General features: G+C 46.8%; 1 protein-coding gene across 1 annotated transcript in view; it reads left to right on the top strand.

Moving 5' to 3' along the window:
- Nucleotides 1-17442, top strand: part of HID1 (HID1 domain containing) — a 26525-nt gene extending 9083 nt beyond the window's left edge. The window contains exons 3-19 of the mRNA XM_023938643.2: nucleotides 555-725; nucleotides 3397-3510; nucleotides 5075-5181; nucleotides 5664-5780; nucleotides 6417-6639; nucleotides 7026-7082; nucleotides 7179-7319; nucleotides 7703-7793; nucleotides 8411-8562; nucleotides 9749-9827; nucleotides 10438-10602; nucleotides 11686-11913; nucleotides 12398-12531; nucleotides 14005-14085; nucleotides 14251-14342; nucleotides 14666-14824; nucleotides 15290-17442. Coding sequence (XP_023794411.1) covers nucleotides 555-725; nucleotides 3397-3510; nucleotides 5075-5181; nucleotides 5664-5780; nucleotides 6417-6639; nucleotides 7026-7082; nucleotides 7179-7319; nucleotides 7703-7793; nucleotides 8411-8562; nucleotides 9749-9827; nucleotides 10438-10602; nucleotides 11686-11913; nucleotides 12398-12531; nucleotides 14005-14085; nucleotides 14251-14342; nucleotides 14666-14824; nucleotides 15290-15353 — 2175 coding nt within the window. The 3' untranslated portion in view covers nucleotides 15354-17442. The remainder of the gene's footprint in view (nucleotides 1-554; nucleotides 726-3396; nucleotides 3511-5074; nucleotides 5182-5663; nucleotides 5781-6416; nucleotides 6640-7025; nucleotides 7083-7178; nucleotides 7320-7702; nucleotides 7794-8410; nucleotides 8563-9748; nucleotides 9828-10437; nucleotides 10603-11685; nucleotides 11914-12397; nucleotides 12532-14004; nucleotides 14086-14250; nucleotides 14343-14665; nucleotides 14825-15289) is intronic.
- The last annotated feature ends 1506 nt before the right edge of the window (nucleotides 17443-18948 follow it).

The following is an 18948-nucleotide window of genomic DNA, read 5'->3' on the forward strand; positions in this document are numbered from 1 at the left end:
CTGCTGCTGGAGGCTGTATCCCGGTGCTTAACCCAGGCAGCAACTTAGCTCCCACCTCCTGAGTCAGGAGAGGTCCCTGCTGTAATCACACAGACAGAACTGTCAGATTGTGTTTCTGTGTGAGCATCCCCTGCCAGCACCTCACACAGTGCTGCTGCCTTGGTCATTCCTGCCTGCATCTTGGGTCCTTGCTGTGGCTGATTAATCTCATCTGCCCTTTTCAGTGCGTGGTGTCATGGAGCAGTGCTGGAAGGAGCCTTCTGGTGCTTTGGCTGTCTGTCTCACGTGGCACCACACATGTGCTGCATGGATTAGCCCTGGCATTTGAGGTCTCTTGCAGTGGAACAGCAGAAATTCAAGAAGGTCTGTTTAAAATCATTAACCCTGTTTTTTAGAGTTTTGAACAGCAACAGCACCATTAAACTGGCAGAAAATGGACTCCCAAGAACGGTTTATAAGTCTGTGTGAGGATATCACTAGCAGGACAGACCTGCCTAGCTCTTGCTAACTTGTGCCCAGGCTAATGCTGCCTTCCTTGGTTTTGTTTCCTTCAGGCTGTGGAGAAGCTGGTGCAGGGAGCAGAGAGTGGCTGCCACACGGAGAAGGAGAGACAAATTGTCTTGAACTGCTGTCGGCTCCTCACCCGTATCCTGCCTTATATCTTTGAGGACCCAGACTGGAGAGGTTTCTTCTGGTCAACTGTCCCTGGGGCAGGCCGAGGAGGGGTCTGTCTCTTGTCACTTATTTTTCTTTCTGGAGGATGACGGGGAAGTGCAGTGAGGAGACGCTATGCGTATTTAGAAGCAATTTTATTCCAGCTGTTTCTATGTGGTCAGAAATTAGATAGCACTTTCTAAATTCTTTCCCTTCCTTTGGTTCTTGCTGCATCTTCTGAATGTTTCACTTGTGTGTGTAGCTGTAGAACACTGATACATGAGGAAAGGCTTCTCCAGTACAACTGGAGGTATGACTCTTCATGAATATGAGAGCTGTACTGAAGGCTGTATGACTTTCTTAGACGGAAATGTCCTTGTTCCATTAATTACAGTTGATTTAAGTTTCAAATCAAAATGCAACAGGGTGTTGTTTGCACTGATTTTACAATGTCACATTTAAAGTGAACAGTGCCAGAGAAAGTCTTGGCATCATGACTCAATACCCTGCTTATGAGCTGAGTGATTCAGTTTTAATTGGGGCCTAACCTGGGAGATGAAGCCCACAACTGAGCAAGTGCAGTTAGAGAGTGGTTCTGTTTGCAGTTAAAGAGTGATGTGCATAACTCTGGAGAGTATCTCAGCCTCCCCACATTTTTCTGTCTGGAGAGCAAGCACAATAGTGCTCTTTTGCATCTCTCAGAGGAACAGAGTGAAAGTGCTTTAGTATCTTTTGCATATAGGAGGAATAGCAGCACTGAGAGCACAGCTGAGTTATACTAGTTATACTGAGTTATACTAGGAGTATATATTTGTCTGCTTGCTCCCTCAGCAGCTGCTCTGTGCATAGAGAGCCCTCACCTATGAGATTCTGATCTGCAGGTCAGTGTGGCTGAAGAATGTGGCTCTTCTGAGTCTAAGTGCAGTGCAGTGTCTTTGGGGACAGTTATGAAGGGTTGGCAGTGGTTGGTACAGTGTGAACTGGCACCTCTTGCTGTCTCTGCCTGTCATCTCTGATCTGCTTTGCCTGAGGGCACATCAAAAGGAAGTTCTGGGTGGTGAAAAGGGAAGTCTTTGCTAGTCCTGCTTTGTGATTTGTGTGATTGGGAGGGTGGTGGTTGTCCATCCTTTCATCCCTGCAGGGGCCAGGGAGTGCTGGAGAGGCTTAACAATGGAGGAGCTTGTTTTGGGAAGGAACATGCAGGGGTGCCTGGTGCTCTGATCCAGCCAGGCTGCTGTTACTCCCGTTTTTCCATTTTGTTTAGCACCTGGAAGAGTTTCTCAGCCTCAGAGTGGTGGGGTCACCCTAAGGTGATCCAGCCCAGTCCACCTGTGCTGTGTTGGGGAACCCTTCTGAGTGTGGGTGGAGCTGTTGTGGTTTAGTGTGCTCAGTCATTTAACCATGTGCATTTAACCTGTAAGTCTGGGATAACAAATGCAGCCCTGAGATGTTAGGAAAACTAGGATCACATCTAATCTGGGGCAACAGTTTTGCTGTCTGGTGGCTGATTTCTATCTGGGAACTGAAGATGATGGTATGCCTGGACTCTTAGTAAATACCTCTGTGATTATCCTTCACCTGCTTCATGATGGAGTGATGGATGGCAGAGTTCTCGAGAGCCATGGCTCCTCTGTCCTCCTTGGGAGTTTGTATGGGTTTGTTGTGTGTCACCATTTTGGATGTGGGGTACCTGCAGCCTGCTGGGACATTTTTTCTGGCAGTTGAGATGCTCTTAGCAAAGATCACTCTTGGAAAAGAAATCCCCTTGGACCCTAATGGTTGTCATTTCAGCTCTGACTGTGAGCACAAGTCAAAGCATGGCTGGCAAAGCTGGCTCCATCCATGCTTTCTGTGCCTGCTCTTACATCCAGGCCCTGTTAGTGGTGTTCTCCCTGCTGTCACTGAGACAGATCAGAGCCACACAGACAATTATCTCCATATCTGCCTGCTGTAATTGAAGAGCCATGTGTTGTGCTCAGGCTGACAGAGGCCTGGCTGAGGTAGATAAGCTCCTGCCATTCCTGCTCTCTGCCTTTCCCTTCAGCACCGGTGTGTGGTGAAAAGGCCTCCCGAGCAGGATGCTCTTTGACAGGCAGGATTTGGCAAGGATTCCCGTGGCAACGGCTGCAGAGGAGTAGCCGTGAGTGCTTGGAGAGATTTCTTTGAATGCTGGAGATGGCACAATCCTCTCTGCTGTTGTGTTCACTCTGCTATGGCAGGCTGGGGCAGCCCCATGCCTGATGCACACAGCCTCACCCTGCTCAGTCACCTCCAGTTCTGGGCAGCCCATGCAGCAAGAACTTTGAGGGGTTTTACACCTTACTGCTGCTGGTTGGCTTCTCCCTATTGCTGTCTCCGTACACCATCTAAATTGCCCTCCTTCATGAATGTAAAACCCTCTTCTCTGTCAATGCTTCCTTTTCCTTTTGTCTTCAAGAAACTAAGCCACACGGCAAGGTGTACATACACAGTGCTACTCTTTTTCCCTGGCATCTCCAGGTCTTTGCTTAGTTTGCGATCATTAAAGAGCTTGTTCCTGTTTAGTCATCACCATGTTGGTGGGGGGGGGGAATAATTCTTTCCTGTACTGTCTGGGTTTTTGTTCCTTTAGTTTCCTCCCCTGTGTAATGTCTTGCCTCCCTGTGTATTTTTGGGGAGTGTATCTTGTGCTGTGGCATACTGTGTTACTGTGTGCTCTTTGCTCACCCTGAACTGACAATGCTCTTCTGTTCGTCACTTCAGGGAGATGAAGATGATGAAAATGCCCGGCCACTGGCCGAGTCATTGCTCCTCGCTGTCACAGATCTGCTCTTCTGTCCTGACTTCACTGTGCAGAGCCACCGGAGGAGCACAGTGGTGAGTTGAAAGTTGAATCATGAGATTATCTGCATAGAGGCAGATTGGCTGCATGGGGAGGGGGACCCTGGGAACCCCCAGCTTCCTGTAAGCCTGCAGGGAGGAAAATACAGATTTGCTGAGCTTGAGCCCACAGTGAGTAATATTGATTATCATTTGGGGTTCATAGTATGGTGTTTGTGCCTTCTAAAACAGATGTTCTATGGATGAGACTCAAATGGAGTGGCTGGCAACTACCCACACACTACAGCTCACCTCTCAGGAAAAGATGGTTGTGCTGGCAAACAGTTGCTCTTCTATTGTTGCAAGCAGAGCAGAGACCTTTAGCACTTTGTTCCTTTCTCTGGCAGTTTGTTGCAGTCTGGGGCAGGAAGAAGCTGTTTGCCTGCTCACGTGTGTAGTTATCTGACTGAGTAGATGGCTTCTGTTCTGTCTTTCCACCTCTTCTCCCTCTTTGTATCAGCAGCAAAGACATTTAAATATGTTCTGATCCGTATGGTGACTGTCTGTACTTCAGAGGAGATTCCTGAATCAGGGATCTTCTACCAGGTGTGCTAAGAGCAGAGAACAGATTGTGGTGCATTTCCCACCTTCTTTCTCCCTGCCAGTGACTCTTGTGTTTTCAGTAGGCTTAGTCTATAAACAAAAAACCAGCTCTCCTTTTTGGGATAGATCTGACACAAACTAAAAATGGTGTGTTTGATGGCTGAAAAATTCCTTGACAAATCTGAGTACTAAATTGATTGCTTGGGGTTTCTGAGTAGTACAAAGAAAGTTGAAATGTATCACCTGGGGCTGAAGGGGCAAGGCTGGATCAGAGCTACTCATGTGCTATGAGTAAATGGTTCTGAAACAAGTGGACTTGCTGTCTAGTGCTGTCACCTGGGATGGATTGCACAAGTCAGAGTGACAACAGGCTTTCCTGGGAGAGCCTCCCCCCACCACTTGCACCTGTGATATTTCCCTTGGCAGCAGCCAGACTGGTTTTTCAGGGTTCTGGGTAACTGGAATTAGACACTGAGATTGTGAATGATTTATGTTCCTTGCTGCTGGCTGCCTGTCTGCTGCCTGCAGCCTCTGTAGTCTTTGCTGAGCTGACTTTCCCTGTCTGGGCATGGTCTGACTGCAGCTTAAGAGCAGAGAGATGGGCACCACCAGCTCATGTTCATGACAGAGCATCATCTGACCCCAGAGATCCAGGATGGTGGCTGAAGTACCACTGAGTAAAGAGAAAGTGTGAGAGAGTGGACACAGGAGACACAGGACTGACCCATATTCCCACTGAAGTCAGCACTAAAATTATGACTGGAAATGTGGTCTCCCTCCATCATGCACAGTACTTATATCTCTGTGTTTTGTCCCTTGCTTGCAAAGGCTGAACTCTTTGAAGACATCAGCACCTGCTTTTTCAGGCCTGGGTGGGAGCTTCTGTACAGTTCAATGGTCTGGATGCTTCTCTGCTGTTTTTTTCTAGAGAGAGGGGCTGAACTGCCTTGGCTATACCCCCATTGCTGACAATTCTGACTCCTGCCTTCTGTGATTCAACCTCTTATTTCTCCCACAGGACACAGCAGAAGATATCCACTCCATTGACAGCTGTGAGTACATCTGGGAGGCGGGAGTGGGCTTTGCTCATTCTCCACAGCCCAACTACATCCATGACTTGAATAGGTAAGAGCTTCTGCTAAGGCAGAGTGAAAAGAAACTGGGCTCAGGAGAGGGAGATGTGGCGGAAATGAGCTCTCTTTGCCTCCGCGAGTATCCGTGATTCCCAAGGAGCTTTCTGCTTGCTCCTTTCCGCGGTGACAGGACTGGCAACACAGAAAAAAAACAAAAAACTCAGCTGATATTTTTAATAGCTTTTCATAGTATAAGATGGGAGTTGGACAGTCTTCAGCAGGAACTGGGTAAACACTGCTGTTCTGGAAATGCCAAGGAGCTCTGTACTGGATTTGTTTTTTGTAAGGCAGCAGTTCTGCTGAGCTTTGTGCCAGTGACAGCAGTATGGCTTAGGAAATGAAATGGGCTTAGCTCTCTCTTGGAAGGACTTTCTACATGGGATTGAGCCTTCCTAACATGTTGTTGTGGTGACTGTGCCTTCTATGCTCAGTCCCTGCTCCTGAATGGCTCCAGGCCTTTACTTCTCCTTTCAGGACAGAGCTTCTGAAGCTGCTGCTGACCTGTTTCTCTGAGGCCATGTACCTGCCTCCCTCCTCAGACAGCAGCAACACCAATCCCTGGGTACAGTTTTTCTGCTCTACGGAGAACAGGTGAGGGTAAAGGGTGGGGCCCTAGGTGCCAAGGGGAGAAATACCTTCAAATCTGTTCCATGGAGTGTTTGGTAATGGGAAACCATCCAGGGGCTGTTCTTTTACCTTGTCCCTGTCTCATGTACACTCCATTAGTATTTCTGCTTAGTAAGAAGTGTTCCTCAGCAGCAAAAGGAGAGTCTGAGCACTGTGCCCAGTGGAGTTTGCTGCAGGACTGATCCCTGCCCTGTGGGAAATGGCAGGTGTGTTCCCTGCTGTGGACCCTGTTCCCTTGGGAAGTGGATGTGGTGTTGGTGGCGGATGAATGCTGCCCTCTAGTGACATTGGACCTCTGGGACTTCCAGCTCCTCAGGTGACACTGTAGGAGAGCACAAACTTGGCTGGAGGCTGAAGACATATAATCTTGTATTTCCAGAGGCTAGAGAGCTTTGAGGTCCTTTCCCATTTTCCCATTTTGCACAAGATTCCTCTGGAATTAGGGTCCAGGCTGCTCAGTCATGGACTGTTGTCACAGGTTAGAGAAGATGATGGTGTTTTTTCATGGCCCCAGACTCTTGGGGAGAGATATGCCTGTCCCTCTCTAAGGCAGTACCTTTTCTTTCCTGCTTCTGCCTTCTGAAAGCATTTTCTTCTTAGACATGCACTTCCACTCTTCACCTCACTCCTGAATGTCGTCTGTGCCTACGACCCCGTGGGTTATGGGATTCCTTACAATCACCTGCTTTTCTCTGACTACCGTGAGCCACTGGTGGAGGAGGCGGCCCAGGTGCTGATTGTCACCTTGGACTATGACAGCTCCACCAGTTCAAGTCCCACTGTGGATGGCACAACCACTGGCACAGCCATGGATGATGTGGATGTAAGTGATACTGGAGTCTGTATTTGCTGCTCTCTTGAGCTCACTGGGGTCCTCTCACACCAGCTTGTATTGAATGTTGAGTTGTAGGACCCAGCACTGCTATCCCCTTGCAGTCTGCTCTCTCTGTTCCAATCCTGCTTCAGTCCCGTAGTCATTAAAGACCTATATATGATCAAAATACTAGATTTTGGTCACTGACTTGAATCAGGAGCATTTAAGTGAAAAGCCCCTGTCTGTACTATGCCATGCAGTGCTCTGTCTCCTTGCATTTAAAGCTGGATCATTCAGAGCAGAAAGCTGAAGTGAAAGACCTTGGTTGTTATACGTCAGCTTCCTGAATACACCTTGTTGCCAGTAAGCATTTCCCTCCTTTTCTTTGAATGCAGCCTCCTGGACCAGACAATCTGTTTGTGAATTACCTCTCAAGGATACACCGGGAGGAGGTAATATGTTCCCATCCTGCACTGTTCTGTGCCTGATTTCATGCTGATTGCATTAGCCCTGGGCCCACCACAGTCTCTTTCCTGATCTGTTGGCAGGATTTCCAGTTCATCCTGAAAGGAGTGGCTCGCTTGTTATCAAACCCGCTGGTCCAGACCTACCTGCCAAACTCTGCCAAGAAGATACAATTCCATCAGGAACTCCTTGTCCTCTTCTGGAAACTCTGTGACTTCAACAAGGTGTGGATCTGCTCCTTGCTGAGCTTCATCCCAGCTTGGCTGTTGTGGCTCTGGCTGGACCAAGCCCTGGTGAAGTTGGCAGTGGCTCTGGGATGCTGTGGTCATCAACCCCACTGATGCAGGGGCTGGGGGTCTGGCTGTAGGGACAGCCTGGGAGAGGGGCTGCAGCTCCTGAAGCTCTGTGCTGGAAGCAGGTTCTGCAGTAGGTCTGTAGAGTTACTGTAATAACTATATGAGTAACACTGGAGTTGATGAGGTAGTGCATACACCAGCCTTTCTGATATTCTTGAGAGATTGATTAGCTTGAGACTGCCTGTCCTGAGTCCTGTGGATGTTGCAGGGTATATGCTTATGCTTGTCTGAAATCCTTCCCTTTCTTCCAGAAATTCCTCTTCTTTGTGCTGAAGAGCAGTGATGTTCTGGACATTCTTGTCCCAATCTTGTATTTTCTCAATGATGCCAGAGCAGACCAGTGTAAGTTGGTTATTTTCAATATTTTGAATGATTTGTGCTTGACAGTTGAGCTAGAATGTTTTTGAGATGTTTCCTCCCTAACACTTGATAGCATCTTTAATGCATGTTCCTGACCTTCTACAGACATGGAGTTGTCCAGTTAATTGGGTTTTAATGTTTATGAGAGGCTAGAAGCAGGACATGAGCTATCCTGCAATATAGGGAAGGGAGATCCTTCCTTAGTATGTGTTAATGTTTTGAGTCCTCATGTTGAAAATTGTGTCCCTTATCCAGTGAAGAGGGAAAAATGAGCAATCTGCTCTTGCCATGTGTGTAAATCGGGCATAACTCCATTATTGTGTAGTGAAGTAGCCAGATCTTCCCTACTATGATATGTTTACATTAAGAACATCATGAGGAAAAGCATGCAAGACTTAACACTGATAAGACCTAACACAGATGTGCTTAGGAAGGACACTGATATAGACAATGGGGTGAGCTCTGTGTGGCATGTTCCTTATCAGGATGGTTTAGTCTGTGCAGTTTTTTATCAGTCCCACAGTGTTTCTTCTCTGTCCTCACTGCCCCTCACAGAATTCCACTGGCCTCACTGTGACATTGTTTTTCTCTCCTTGCAGCACGAGTGGGCTTGATGCACATTGGGGTCTTTATCCTCCTGCTCCTCAGTGGGGAGCGTAACTTTGGGGTGCGACTGAACAAGCCGTATTCTGTACGAGTGCCTATGGACATCCCTGTCTTCACAGGGACACATGCAGATCTGCTCATCATAGTGAGTACAGCTCCAGCACTTCTTGAACCCTCCTAGCTCCACAAATAATTGTCCTCCTTCAATATACTCACCCTCCCTAGATTGGAAGCCCATTGAATAGCTAGGAAGTGTGTGGGATGCACACTGTTAACCTGAGGTGATGTGTCTGGCAGGGTGCATATGCATGAGGTGTAATTCCATCTGCATGATATGATCCCAAAGAACAAGACTCCTCATGGTGCTGCACTGCTGTCATGAGGGGGTGGGTTCATGCCCTCTACTAGACTTGATTGTTTGTAGGGAAAGCAGGAGATCTGGCTCTGTCCCAGGCAACCAGATGTGCGTGGAGCACATCTGTCAGTGGGGACAACAGTGGTACCAAGTCATCTCTACAACTTTGGGTTGCTGCAAGTTTCATTTACCTTTCAGTCTGCCCACAACACTGCCTATGAGCAGCTGTGTGCTTTGCAATATGAACCTCAGGTGATTCCCTTCTGTCATGTTCTCATTTACCAGAGAGGAATCTCTCAGCAGCTTCTGATCCCTATTAAAAGGAGTAGGAAGAAACCTGCCCACCATAACTGCTCTTGACACTATACGTTTTGCTCTTGCATTCCATTAGTCTCAGATCATCTCTTCATTTTAATTATGCTTAGGACTTCTCTACAGACATGCCATCTAAAGGTGGGAAGGCCAAGATTGCAAATGTCTGAACTGCTTACAAGGCACTTGTAAGCACAGAATCTTACCATGTCTGGGGATATAGCTAAAATTAGAACAAACATGTGAGTTAGAAGTTTGCACTAAAATCAAATGTAAAATGATTAGTTCTGTGGCATTTCAAGCAGCTATCATAAGGGTTCAGAGTCAAAGTCTCTTGGAGGTGAAGGTGTCTCTTACTTCCTGATGGTTTAGTTTTGTCCTAGGCTGCCTGAACATTGTGGAACAGCTCACAGTTTCTGTTTGCGGTGTTATAGGGCCCTAATCACATTCTCAAAGGATTCCTTGTAAATGAAAGCTTGTGCTCCTGGAGTGCAAGTCTGCAGTGAGAGCAGCCTTCCCCACCTGTGTAATTGTGGAGTGTGCAGGGCCCTACCTAGGAAGGAATGGTGTCAGGAAGCAATTAGTGTGGGGGTGGCACTGGTTTTGGTTGAGAGGGTGCTTTCAGTAAGGTACTGCCTTGCTCAAGAGATCCTTCCTTCTACAGGTCTTTCACAAGATCATCACCAGTGGGCACCAGCGGCTGCAGCCCCTCTTTGACTGCCTGCTCACCATCGTTGTGAACGGTGAGCACTGTGTGGGGAGAACCCACAGCCCACAGTGCTCTCACTCCCCTCTCCCTGTGCCCCTACCTGTGTTCCCTAACACTGGCCAGTGCCTGCTGCTGGAATCTCATCCCTTCCAGCCTGTGCTAGAGGGGCGAGTGCAGATAAGATCTGCCTGGATGGTCAGATGGGCAGAGGGAGGCACAGCAGAGTCCTGGAAGTCCCCTGGGGTGGCAACAGGACATTTGCCAGCAGGTTTGATGATGGCAGTTAGCAGTACTATCCCTTTCCAGCAGGGAGTGCTGCCTCCTCACGGTGGCGGTGCTTCCCTTGGACTTGGTGACTTAGTGAGGTGGCTCCAGTTGTGAAGCTTTTCAGGGGGCACAGCTGAGGTACTGTTATTAGTGTAAGACTAAACAAAACCCTCTAAAAGCAGCAATGCTTCCATTTACTAGGCAATATCTCTGTTTCATTTGCTTTGTATTTGTAAATATTTCTGTGGAACTGTTTGCCCTCAGCTTCTCAGAAGTATAAGGGTGGGAAGGTCATAAAAACAACTTTTAGTGGTGTATTTTGGAGAATAAATACACCTTGGCTCTTTCTCTTGTTTTAATTTGTTTGCCTTCCACAGTGTCTCCATACCTGAAGTCTCTCTCTATGGTGGCTGCTAACAAGTTACTGCATCTCTTGGAGGCTTTTTCCACCACCTGGTTCCTATTCTCTGCTGTCCAGAACCACCATCTTGTTTTCTTCTTGTTGGAAGTTTTCAACAACATCATTCAGTACCAGTTTGATGGTAACAGACTGCTTTATTTATGGGTTTGCACTAGTTTAGTCCAAGAGAATGTCAGATGGAAGTTCAGAGGAAGTCCAAGGAGATGAGGAGGTGAGAAGTGTAGAAATCAGCTACATAGGACTGAGAAGTTGGGTTAGTAGATAATCAGCATTGGGTCCTGGCCCAGGCAAATTTGGTTAGAGCAAAATGAGATGGCAGCTAATTATCAGCATAACCTCAGCCCTCCTGCAGAAAGTGAGATGCACAGAGAGGAGTGAGCATGTAACACATAAGTTGTGACTGGCTGGATGTTGCTGTGAAACTGCTCATGTTGCTCAGCAGTGTAGGTGATGGGACAAAACTTTCAAGTGGCTCTCAGTTTTGCTTTGGCAAGTCTCTGGGGCCGAAGACCAAACCGCCTCATCCAAAGAAAGTTCTGGTATTTGCTGCTTTCCAGGAAACGCCTTATGCTTTCCTCTTAATAGCATGACAGTCTTTTACCTAATAAATAATAAAGTAAGGTCCCTAAACATGGTCAAAATTTAGTGTTTTGCTTTAAACTTGCAAATCAAGAATGACCATTCTACTTCCCTGATGGGAATCTTGCATGTGGCAATTGCCAAATCCAGAAACAGCCTTTATGGGTGTAATTTGTGTTTTATATTAGGGGATGGTTTTATTCTGTTCTGTACCATCTTTCAGGCAGCAAGAATTCTGGCCTTTTTGTCTTTGCTATTTCAAGCCTGTGTCTCCTCAAATTAAATGCCCTGATTTTTTTTGTGAGTTCCTTTGAAGATAGAAAAGAGTTGAGCCTTGGCTAGTAATCTTTTCTTCCAAAATAGATGCTAATATAATGTTTAAACTGTCTTTTTTTATTCTCAACTGTTTGAATATCCCTCACCAAGCCATTTCTTGTCAGCTTTTTAGCCTAGGAAGGATTTTACTGAATTTTCTGTATTCCTTTGTAACAGAGAAGAGGATATTGAGCTCTGCTCTTTCTTCCCTGTGCCACTGCCTTTGTGGGTGGGAGCAGTCAGGCTGTGCTGGGTTGGCAGAGCTCTTTGAGCTTTACTTCTCTGCTCCTTTTGTTGCTGTGATTCCCAGGGAACTCCAATTTGGTGTATGCTGTTATCCGCAAGCGGAATGTCTTTCACCAGTTGGCCAACCTACCCACGGACTCCCAGTCCATCCAGAAGGGGCTGCAGCGGAAGAAGAAAAGCCCTGAACCCATTTCTCGCACCAACTCCCAGGACGGGGTCTCCATGGAAGGGTCACGTCCTGCTGCCCCTGCTGAACCAGGGACGCTGAAGGCCAGTCTGGTGGCTACTCCAGGTGAGCTTTAGTTTACCTTTGGGACAGGAGAGAGGTTTGTTTTCTCTGTGAGATACGGAGTGGACTCACCCTTTCACTGGGTGTGGAGAGATTAAGAGTTTACATCTGTGAATAACTGAATTGCCTTCTAGTCTGAGTTTCAGATCAGTTGGCCCAAGCTGATCACAAACAAACTGCTTTGAGTTTCTGTCCTCTCAGACTTAGTGTCCACATGACCATTTGTCCTAATCTTGACCTGTTGCCTCAGGTTAACTTTATCCATATGAACCTATGTTCCTCCTCCTCAGGGAGCATTTCTGTAAAGAAAAACTCCTTTGGGGTTGTGAAATCAAAGCTAAATCTTGCTTCTCCTGTTGAAAGAGGAGCTTTTCCAATATCAGCAGAGACACAGGGTGTCTATGCATAGTGGGGCAGGGAAGAGCCCTCTGCTTTTAAACGTATTTAATTAACTTGTGTTTCTGAGCTTTTCCTCTTTTGAACACAGGGATTGACAAGCTCACAGAGAAGTCCCAGGTGTCAGAGGATGGGACTATGCGTTCACTGGAGCCTGAGGCTTCCCAGCTGTCACCAGAGGGAAACCCACCTGCAGCCCTGAGTGATGGGGAGCCCTGGAGTGGGGTAAGGCCAGACACTGGTGTGCAGGGAAGGTCAAGGCGAAATGAACAAAAATGAGGGGTTAGAAGAAGAGGTCTGTTGGCCCACTGAAAAAAGGCGTTGCACTAAAGGCAGTGTGCACACGTGCAGGGTGCTGGGACACAACGTGGTTCAGAAGGGCTGTTGCATCATCTTGGGTGTTTCATGTTTGCGCTGTGACACAAGAGCTGGGGCATTTGAATGAGCTTTCTCTAACATGAAGACTATGACAGAGCAGTGAGTGCAGAATTGCTAGAGGATGTCTGTGAAACCTCCTCATCCTTATGTTTTCAGCTCAGGTTCTTACTGCTGCTTCTTTTTAATCTCCCTTGGGATGAAGAGCTCTACCAGAATCTTTTAGCTAGCTGGTGCTGTGAGCAGTGTGTTCCCATGAAAGCTGGGCTGAGGTGCTGCCCTCAGAGTGGATTTGAATAGATTGGAATGTACAGAATTCCCAAATACTCCAGTACTAATTTTACTTCCCCTTCCTGGCCTTGCCTGCCAGGTGAAGGCCCATGGCCAGTGAGACATCTTAGCACACAATTAATTATGTTGTCATTAAATGAGATCTTGACTGAGAACTTGTGGAAGGTTTTCTTCTTCCAGCAGCCCATGAAACATAATCATGGGTCTTTCCATGTGTGTCCAGCAGCTGACTCAAGCTGTTCCCCAGCTGAACAACACTGGCAAAGCTCTGCCCTAAGCTGGCTGTTTCTGGTTGTGAAGGTGACGAGTGAATGAGTGAGTCCATGCAGGATGGCTGTTGGAAGGAAGTGCTATTCCCATTTGTTTTGTAGAAAAGTCAGCTCTAGGCTGTAGCAGTGAATAGTCAGGGAGCATTGCTAAAGGCAAAAGTTTCTCTGTTTTCACCTTGTGCAGAGATCGACAGTGATTTTAGAGGGTTATTTTCTTCCCTCCTTCCCACCATGAATATGGAAAGTGGTTGAGTGAGTCATTCCTCAAGAGGCAAGAGTTATTAGATAGGAGTTGCTGGGACCCTACCCTTGGACAAAAATGTTCTTTAAGATATTCCAGAATGAACACAAAAAAATCCAAAAGATACTCAGTAGAGAGAGGCTGAAAAATCTGTGGCCTTTAGCTTTTTAATCTCTGTGCCAAGAGAAAGAAGCATGCCTGAACAGTCTCTTGTCAGTCCTGGTTTAACTCTGCCATGGGTAGATTGTTCAGCAGAGTGTCAACAGTGGTGACTGGAGTGACCTTCCACAGGGTCTTCCAACTTCATCAAATATTGCCACTCTCTGGGTCAGAGCACATGGGTTTTGGTGAATGAAGGTTGGGTGGGCTTGACGTGTTCTAGGGACAGGCTGAGCTGTCTTTCCCAATAGTGGCCTAGAAAATCTGGGGAGAATATCAGCAGAAAATACATTGTATTTCTTACTCTTAAGTGTGGTTTGCATTAGTTTGTTTTTATTTGTTAAAAATAATGTTTATGGATAGGAGGCATCACATTCCTGGCGGGATCGAAGGCGTCTCTCTAGTGCATCCTCCAGTGGACAGTGGACTCCAACTCCTGACTGGGTAAGGGCATCTGAACAGAGGATTTATTGTATTTCTCCTGTGCACTCAGTTCACCCACCAGCTTTGTGATTATTGTAAACTTCATTTGTTGCAGAGATTGCAGAGACAGCTGTAAAAACTTGCTAATGCAGTACACTGATTTCCCTGCTGTTTTCTTACCTATAGGTGATGTCTTGGAAGTCAAAGCTTCCTCTGCAGACAATCATGCGGCTCTTACAGGTGCTGGTCCCTCAGGTGGAGAAGATCTGCATTGACAAGTAAGGAGATTTTTGGAGAGGAAGGGCTGTGTGGTGTTTAAGGAGCAATGTGAAGTTGGCAGAGTTTGAATTTGGAGGGCCCCTAAGGGAAACCTTGTAAGGTTTAATTGAAAGCATCCTGGATTCAGCAGAGTTGTTACTTTCCTTGCCAAACATCTTGTTTGTCTGATCCCTTTTCCACTCTGTTTACAGAGGAGAGGGGGTGTGTTCTCTTTGGCCATGGCTCGGTAGCTGTGTTTGTTTAGGCTGATCCTTTGTGCTGCAGCAATTTTGGAGGTGTCTGTGGGACATGCTAAGGATGTTTCTGGTCTGTGTCTTTGCAGAGGTCTCACGGATGAGTCGGAGATCCTCAAGTTCCTGCAGCATGGCACCTTGGTGGGGCTGCTGCCAGTGCCTCACCCCATCCTCATCCGCAAGTACCAGGCAAACTCGGGCACTGCTATGTGGTTCCGCACCTACATGTGGGGAGTTATTTATTTGAGGTAAACCAGCTGGGTGCAGTGTGACTTGGTCTTTTCCAGACGTTTGGGAGGCCTACAGAGAGAATGCATGCACTCAGCCAGCCCTGGGTTATCTCATATTTACAGGATAGAAAGATGTTTTTCCCTTGGAAGAGACTGGGGAGAATCAGCTGCTTGAAAACTTTGAGTGGGTGACATGAAGGAGGTTGATCTGGGAGTGCTGCTTGTTTGGAAACTGGCAGCATCAGGGAATAGAAAAGCTGCCCAGAGGGTCTGGTGCAGAGATTTTATGCAAAGCTCTGGCTTTGTGGCATGCTGTAGATACTGTCTCCCTGTAAGGTGCATTGTCTCAACCAGTGATTTCCTTTTATGCAAAGCTGAAGGCATGCTGTGCAGCCAGCTCCTGTAATCATGGCTGTGAGATTTGAATTCTGTGTAACTGGCCACTGGCTAGGGAGTAAAGTGACTTTTGTCTTTCTCTCTCAGAAACGTGGATCCCCCAATCTGGTATGACACAGATGTTAAGCTGTTTGAAATTCAACGGGTCTGAAGAGAGCACTTACCTCTACTGAGAGAAATACACTGGATCTAAGGACTGTGGCGTGCTGCTTCATCACAGCTATTCCTGCATTTCACATCCAGCTGAGAGACCAAAAGGACAATCACTTCATTTACCTCCCTGTCATTTAAAGCTTTAATCGGGACCTGCTTGGACATCCCTTCCCCCAGCTCACTTCTCTTCCTTCACCCTTCACTATGAATCTTGAGTTAAAGATATCTAAGGGATTGTCCATTGTTGTGGTTGCACTAGAAATCAGACTGTTCTTAGCTCCTCTGTTACTCTTTTGCTTCTGGATGTGGTTTGGAAACCAATCTGACCCTGTCTTTGCCCTGGTCAGAGTCAGCATTTCATTGAAAAAGACTAGCTGTAAATTGGGTGCAAAGGGAGAAGCTGCTATTCCTGCAGGAGACAGGGTTTGGAAACTGCAGTTACTTCCATGTAGCTCCATAAAGTTTCCAGGGCATCCCTTCTGGCTGCAGGTGTCTCCCTGGTGTCTCAGTTGCATATAGAGAAGTCTTTCCCACCTAAATGAAAGGAGAAGATGTTGAAGGAAAACTTTGTGTCTCGGTTCTGAATCTCTCTAGTCCTTTCCTGGAAAGCTGCTTGAGAAGTTTTGTTGGTGTGGCTTCCAGGCCCTGCAGCCTGTCCTTCATGGTAGGCTGTTGCAAAGGAGACTGTCTTAGTTTTGAAAGCCCTGTTTTATCCATGTGGGCACACAGGGAGGAAGGGACTGGCTCAGTGAGAGCAAGGAGAAGAGACATGACTTTTAAAGTCTTCTCACACTGGCTGAAAGGACACCGTCACTTGGTTTTGAAAGGAACCATATCCTTCCATCTTTGCCTGGAAAACTGATGTAATGCAGGGAGCAGAAGGGTCTTTTGCACACTGCTGTTAAGGCAAGGGTTTGAGGGAGGCACTCAGGGAAGTTGTAGGAGGAATTTGGAAGTTGTAGGAGGAAAAGCATCTCCATGTCAGTAGAGAGTGGAGAGTGCTGAGGCAAAGTTTAATTCTTCAGGGCATTTTGCTTATCGATGAAGTTATTGGATCTTGAATGTATTGGGTCCCAAGCATGCATAAATTTTGGGAAGCCAGAATGGGAATTGGTGGGAGATCTGCTGTTCCTGGCTTGGTTAAGCATCATGGGGTTACATATTGGTGAGTGGAGACACCCTGGGGTTTGAATCAAATTTTATGTTCTACTGGGAGGGGCTGCTGTCTTAGACCCATGTGGTCTTCAGACAATGAAATGTGAGGGGTCCTGTCATGAACTGTGACCCTCCGCTCTCCATCAAAGCATAGTCCTTGGTGCTCTTTTATTCAGGCTCTTGGGAGCTGAATTGCTGGCCATGAGCTGTTTGCTGCAGGTTAGACCCAGTGGCATCACTGCAGGGACACAGATCTGTCACATTACGTACAGGGATAGTGTGACACATACTCTGTGACTTGTAACCCTGGCCTAAGCTTTGCAGCTGCAATGGTAACAGCATGGCCATCCTCTCCCAGAGAGCTGTTCCAGTGTGCTGCTGGCCTCCACTGGCCTGTAGTCAGGTGGTTTCCTCCTCTGGGCACTGAAAGAGGATGGAATCCTGGGCCACTAGAAAGTGAAATAAAACCAGAATGGTTTGCTGAAGGATAAGAAATACGTGAAATAGAGAGACGTTATTCCCCCACCTGCCTCCCATCTCCAACCCACTTTGCCACCCAGCACTATTCCCATCCTGACCCCACCTCTCTTCAGGTGTAAACAGGGTAAGGGCTCTGTTTCACTTGGAGAATCTCATGTATAAGAATGTGATTTGGTGGGGCCAGACTGATTGTATGGCACTTGCACCTCACAGCTGGAATGGGGCCTCCTGTGTCCCATGTGCTTTGCCTCTTCACTCACATGGATCTGCTGGTTCTCATGATCTCTTCCGTCCTCTCTTTTCTGCTTTGTTTCTTTGTGAGTTTCTCTGGAAGCCTTTTTGTTTGTTTCTTGGTGTTTGGAGTCTGATCCTTGTTCTGTGGAAATCAACTTGCACTGTAAACTCTTTGCTTACTTATGGAGAGAAAGATAAAGATTAATTGAAACATGCAATTGGGTACTTCTTTTCCTTCCTCAGAGAGAGGTTTATAATCTTGTTTGTCTAACGTTGAGGTGATTTGTGCCACTAGGGAACCATGGGCTGGCTTCCTCTGCAGTGGTAATTTTTTTATAATCAGAAGTGAAGATTTTACTCTGGAAAATGACCCTGAATTGTGTGGGTTTGGCCATTTCTGTGTTTATAGCATCATCAAAGATCAAACAGGATCAAGTCTTCTGAGTTCGTGAACCATGTATAAAACCTTTGTGTAGTTGAGACCTGTAAAACAGGCACCCTGGCCCTTGTTAGGAAATGACATGGAGTGCCTTCACTGTTTATCTGATCTGTGGTGGCTGTAGGTGAGAGTTGGAGTTGGTGGAATTCATTCCTGTCCATGCTGATCATGTCTTCAGTCATGCATTCAGTGTTCAATCCAAAGTCACCTGCTCTGTAAAGTTCAGTAACTTAAACCAGTGTTTTATCCATTAAACTGGATAAAATCCAGGTCATGATTTGCCCATGAAGTGCCATCCTTCTTTGTCCCCAGGCTGTCAGTCACTAGGAAGAAGGTTTGAGGTCAGACCTTAGCATGTATGTCCTGTGGATCCCATGGTACAAACACTGATATGAGAATAATAATTAACTTTATTGGAGCCTAATTTATCCAGCTGTTATTTCTCATGACATGTTTCTGTTGACATGGGCCCAAATACAAACACTTATTGGGCAAAGTTCATGCTCATACAATCAGTCTCACTTAGAGTTGTACAGAAAGGTGCTATCACTGCCCAAATGCAGAATCCTCACTGTCTTGGAAGAGTTTGCTTTACTAGGGAATCCCAAAAACCCCCCATAAATAGGCTCTAATCCTAAACCCACACTGATCCTGGGATTGATTTACAGAGGAACAGAAGCAATAATGAGAATACCTTTTGTGCCATGCTTAGGTAAGGGTTATGACAGATTTTGATTGATTATAGAGCAGGCCTGCTCTTAAATCTCATAGAATCCCAGAGGGTTTGAGTTGGAAGGGACTATAAAGCTTATCTGCTGTAGGCAGGAATTCCCTCCTCTAGGCCAGGTTGCTCAGAGCCTCACACAAGTTCTGAATGCAAGAGCAGTTTAAGTGAGTTGACTTTGAGCCTGTTGAGTGCAGAGCAGATGCAGAGATTTCACAAGACACACATGAAAATTCAATTTATTTCCATTCATCAGGCTCTGAATTTGGGACCCATAGTCACAAGCCCCTTGCTCTCTCCCACGTGCTTTCAAAGCAGGCATCCCTATGGAACAAATCCTAATGGGTCTTTGATAAGGCACCTCACTGCAGCTGCCTTCCTTTGTGCATGGAAACCCAGGAAAGGTTTGTGGATGTGCAAGGCAGCAGCAAGGGCCAAAGTGTTGGGGTGAGGAGAGATTCACAGTGGATGTGGCAGTGGCTTGCTCTTGAACTAGCCCTGTGTGCAAGGATGGGACCTTGGCTAGTCCATACCAGTGACAACATCATCCATGGTGAGTAA

Source organism: Cyanistes caeruleus, chromosome 19, assembly GCF_971803275.1.
Source record: "Cyanistes caeruleus chromosome 19, bCyaCae1.hap1.1, whole genome shotgun sequence".
NCBI classification, from domain to species: Eukaryota; Metazoa; Chordata; class Aves; order Passeriformes; family Paridae; genus Cyanistes; species Cyanistes caeruleus.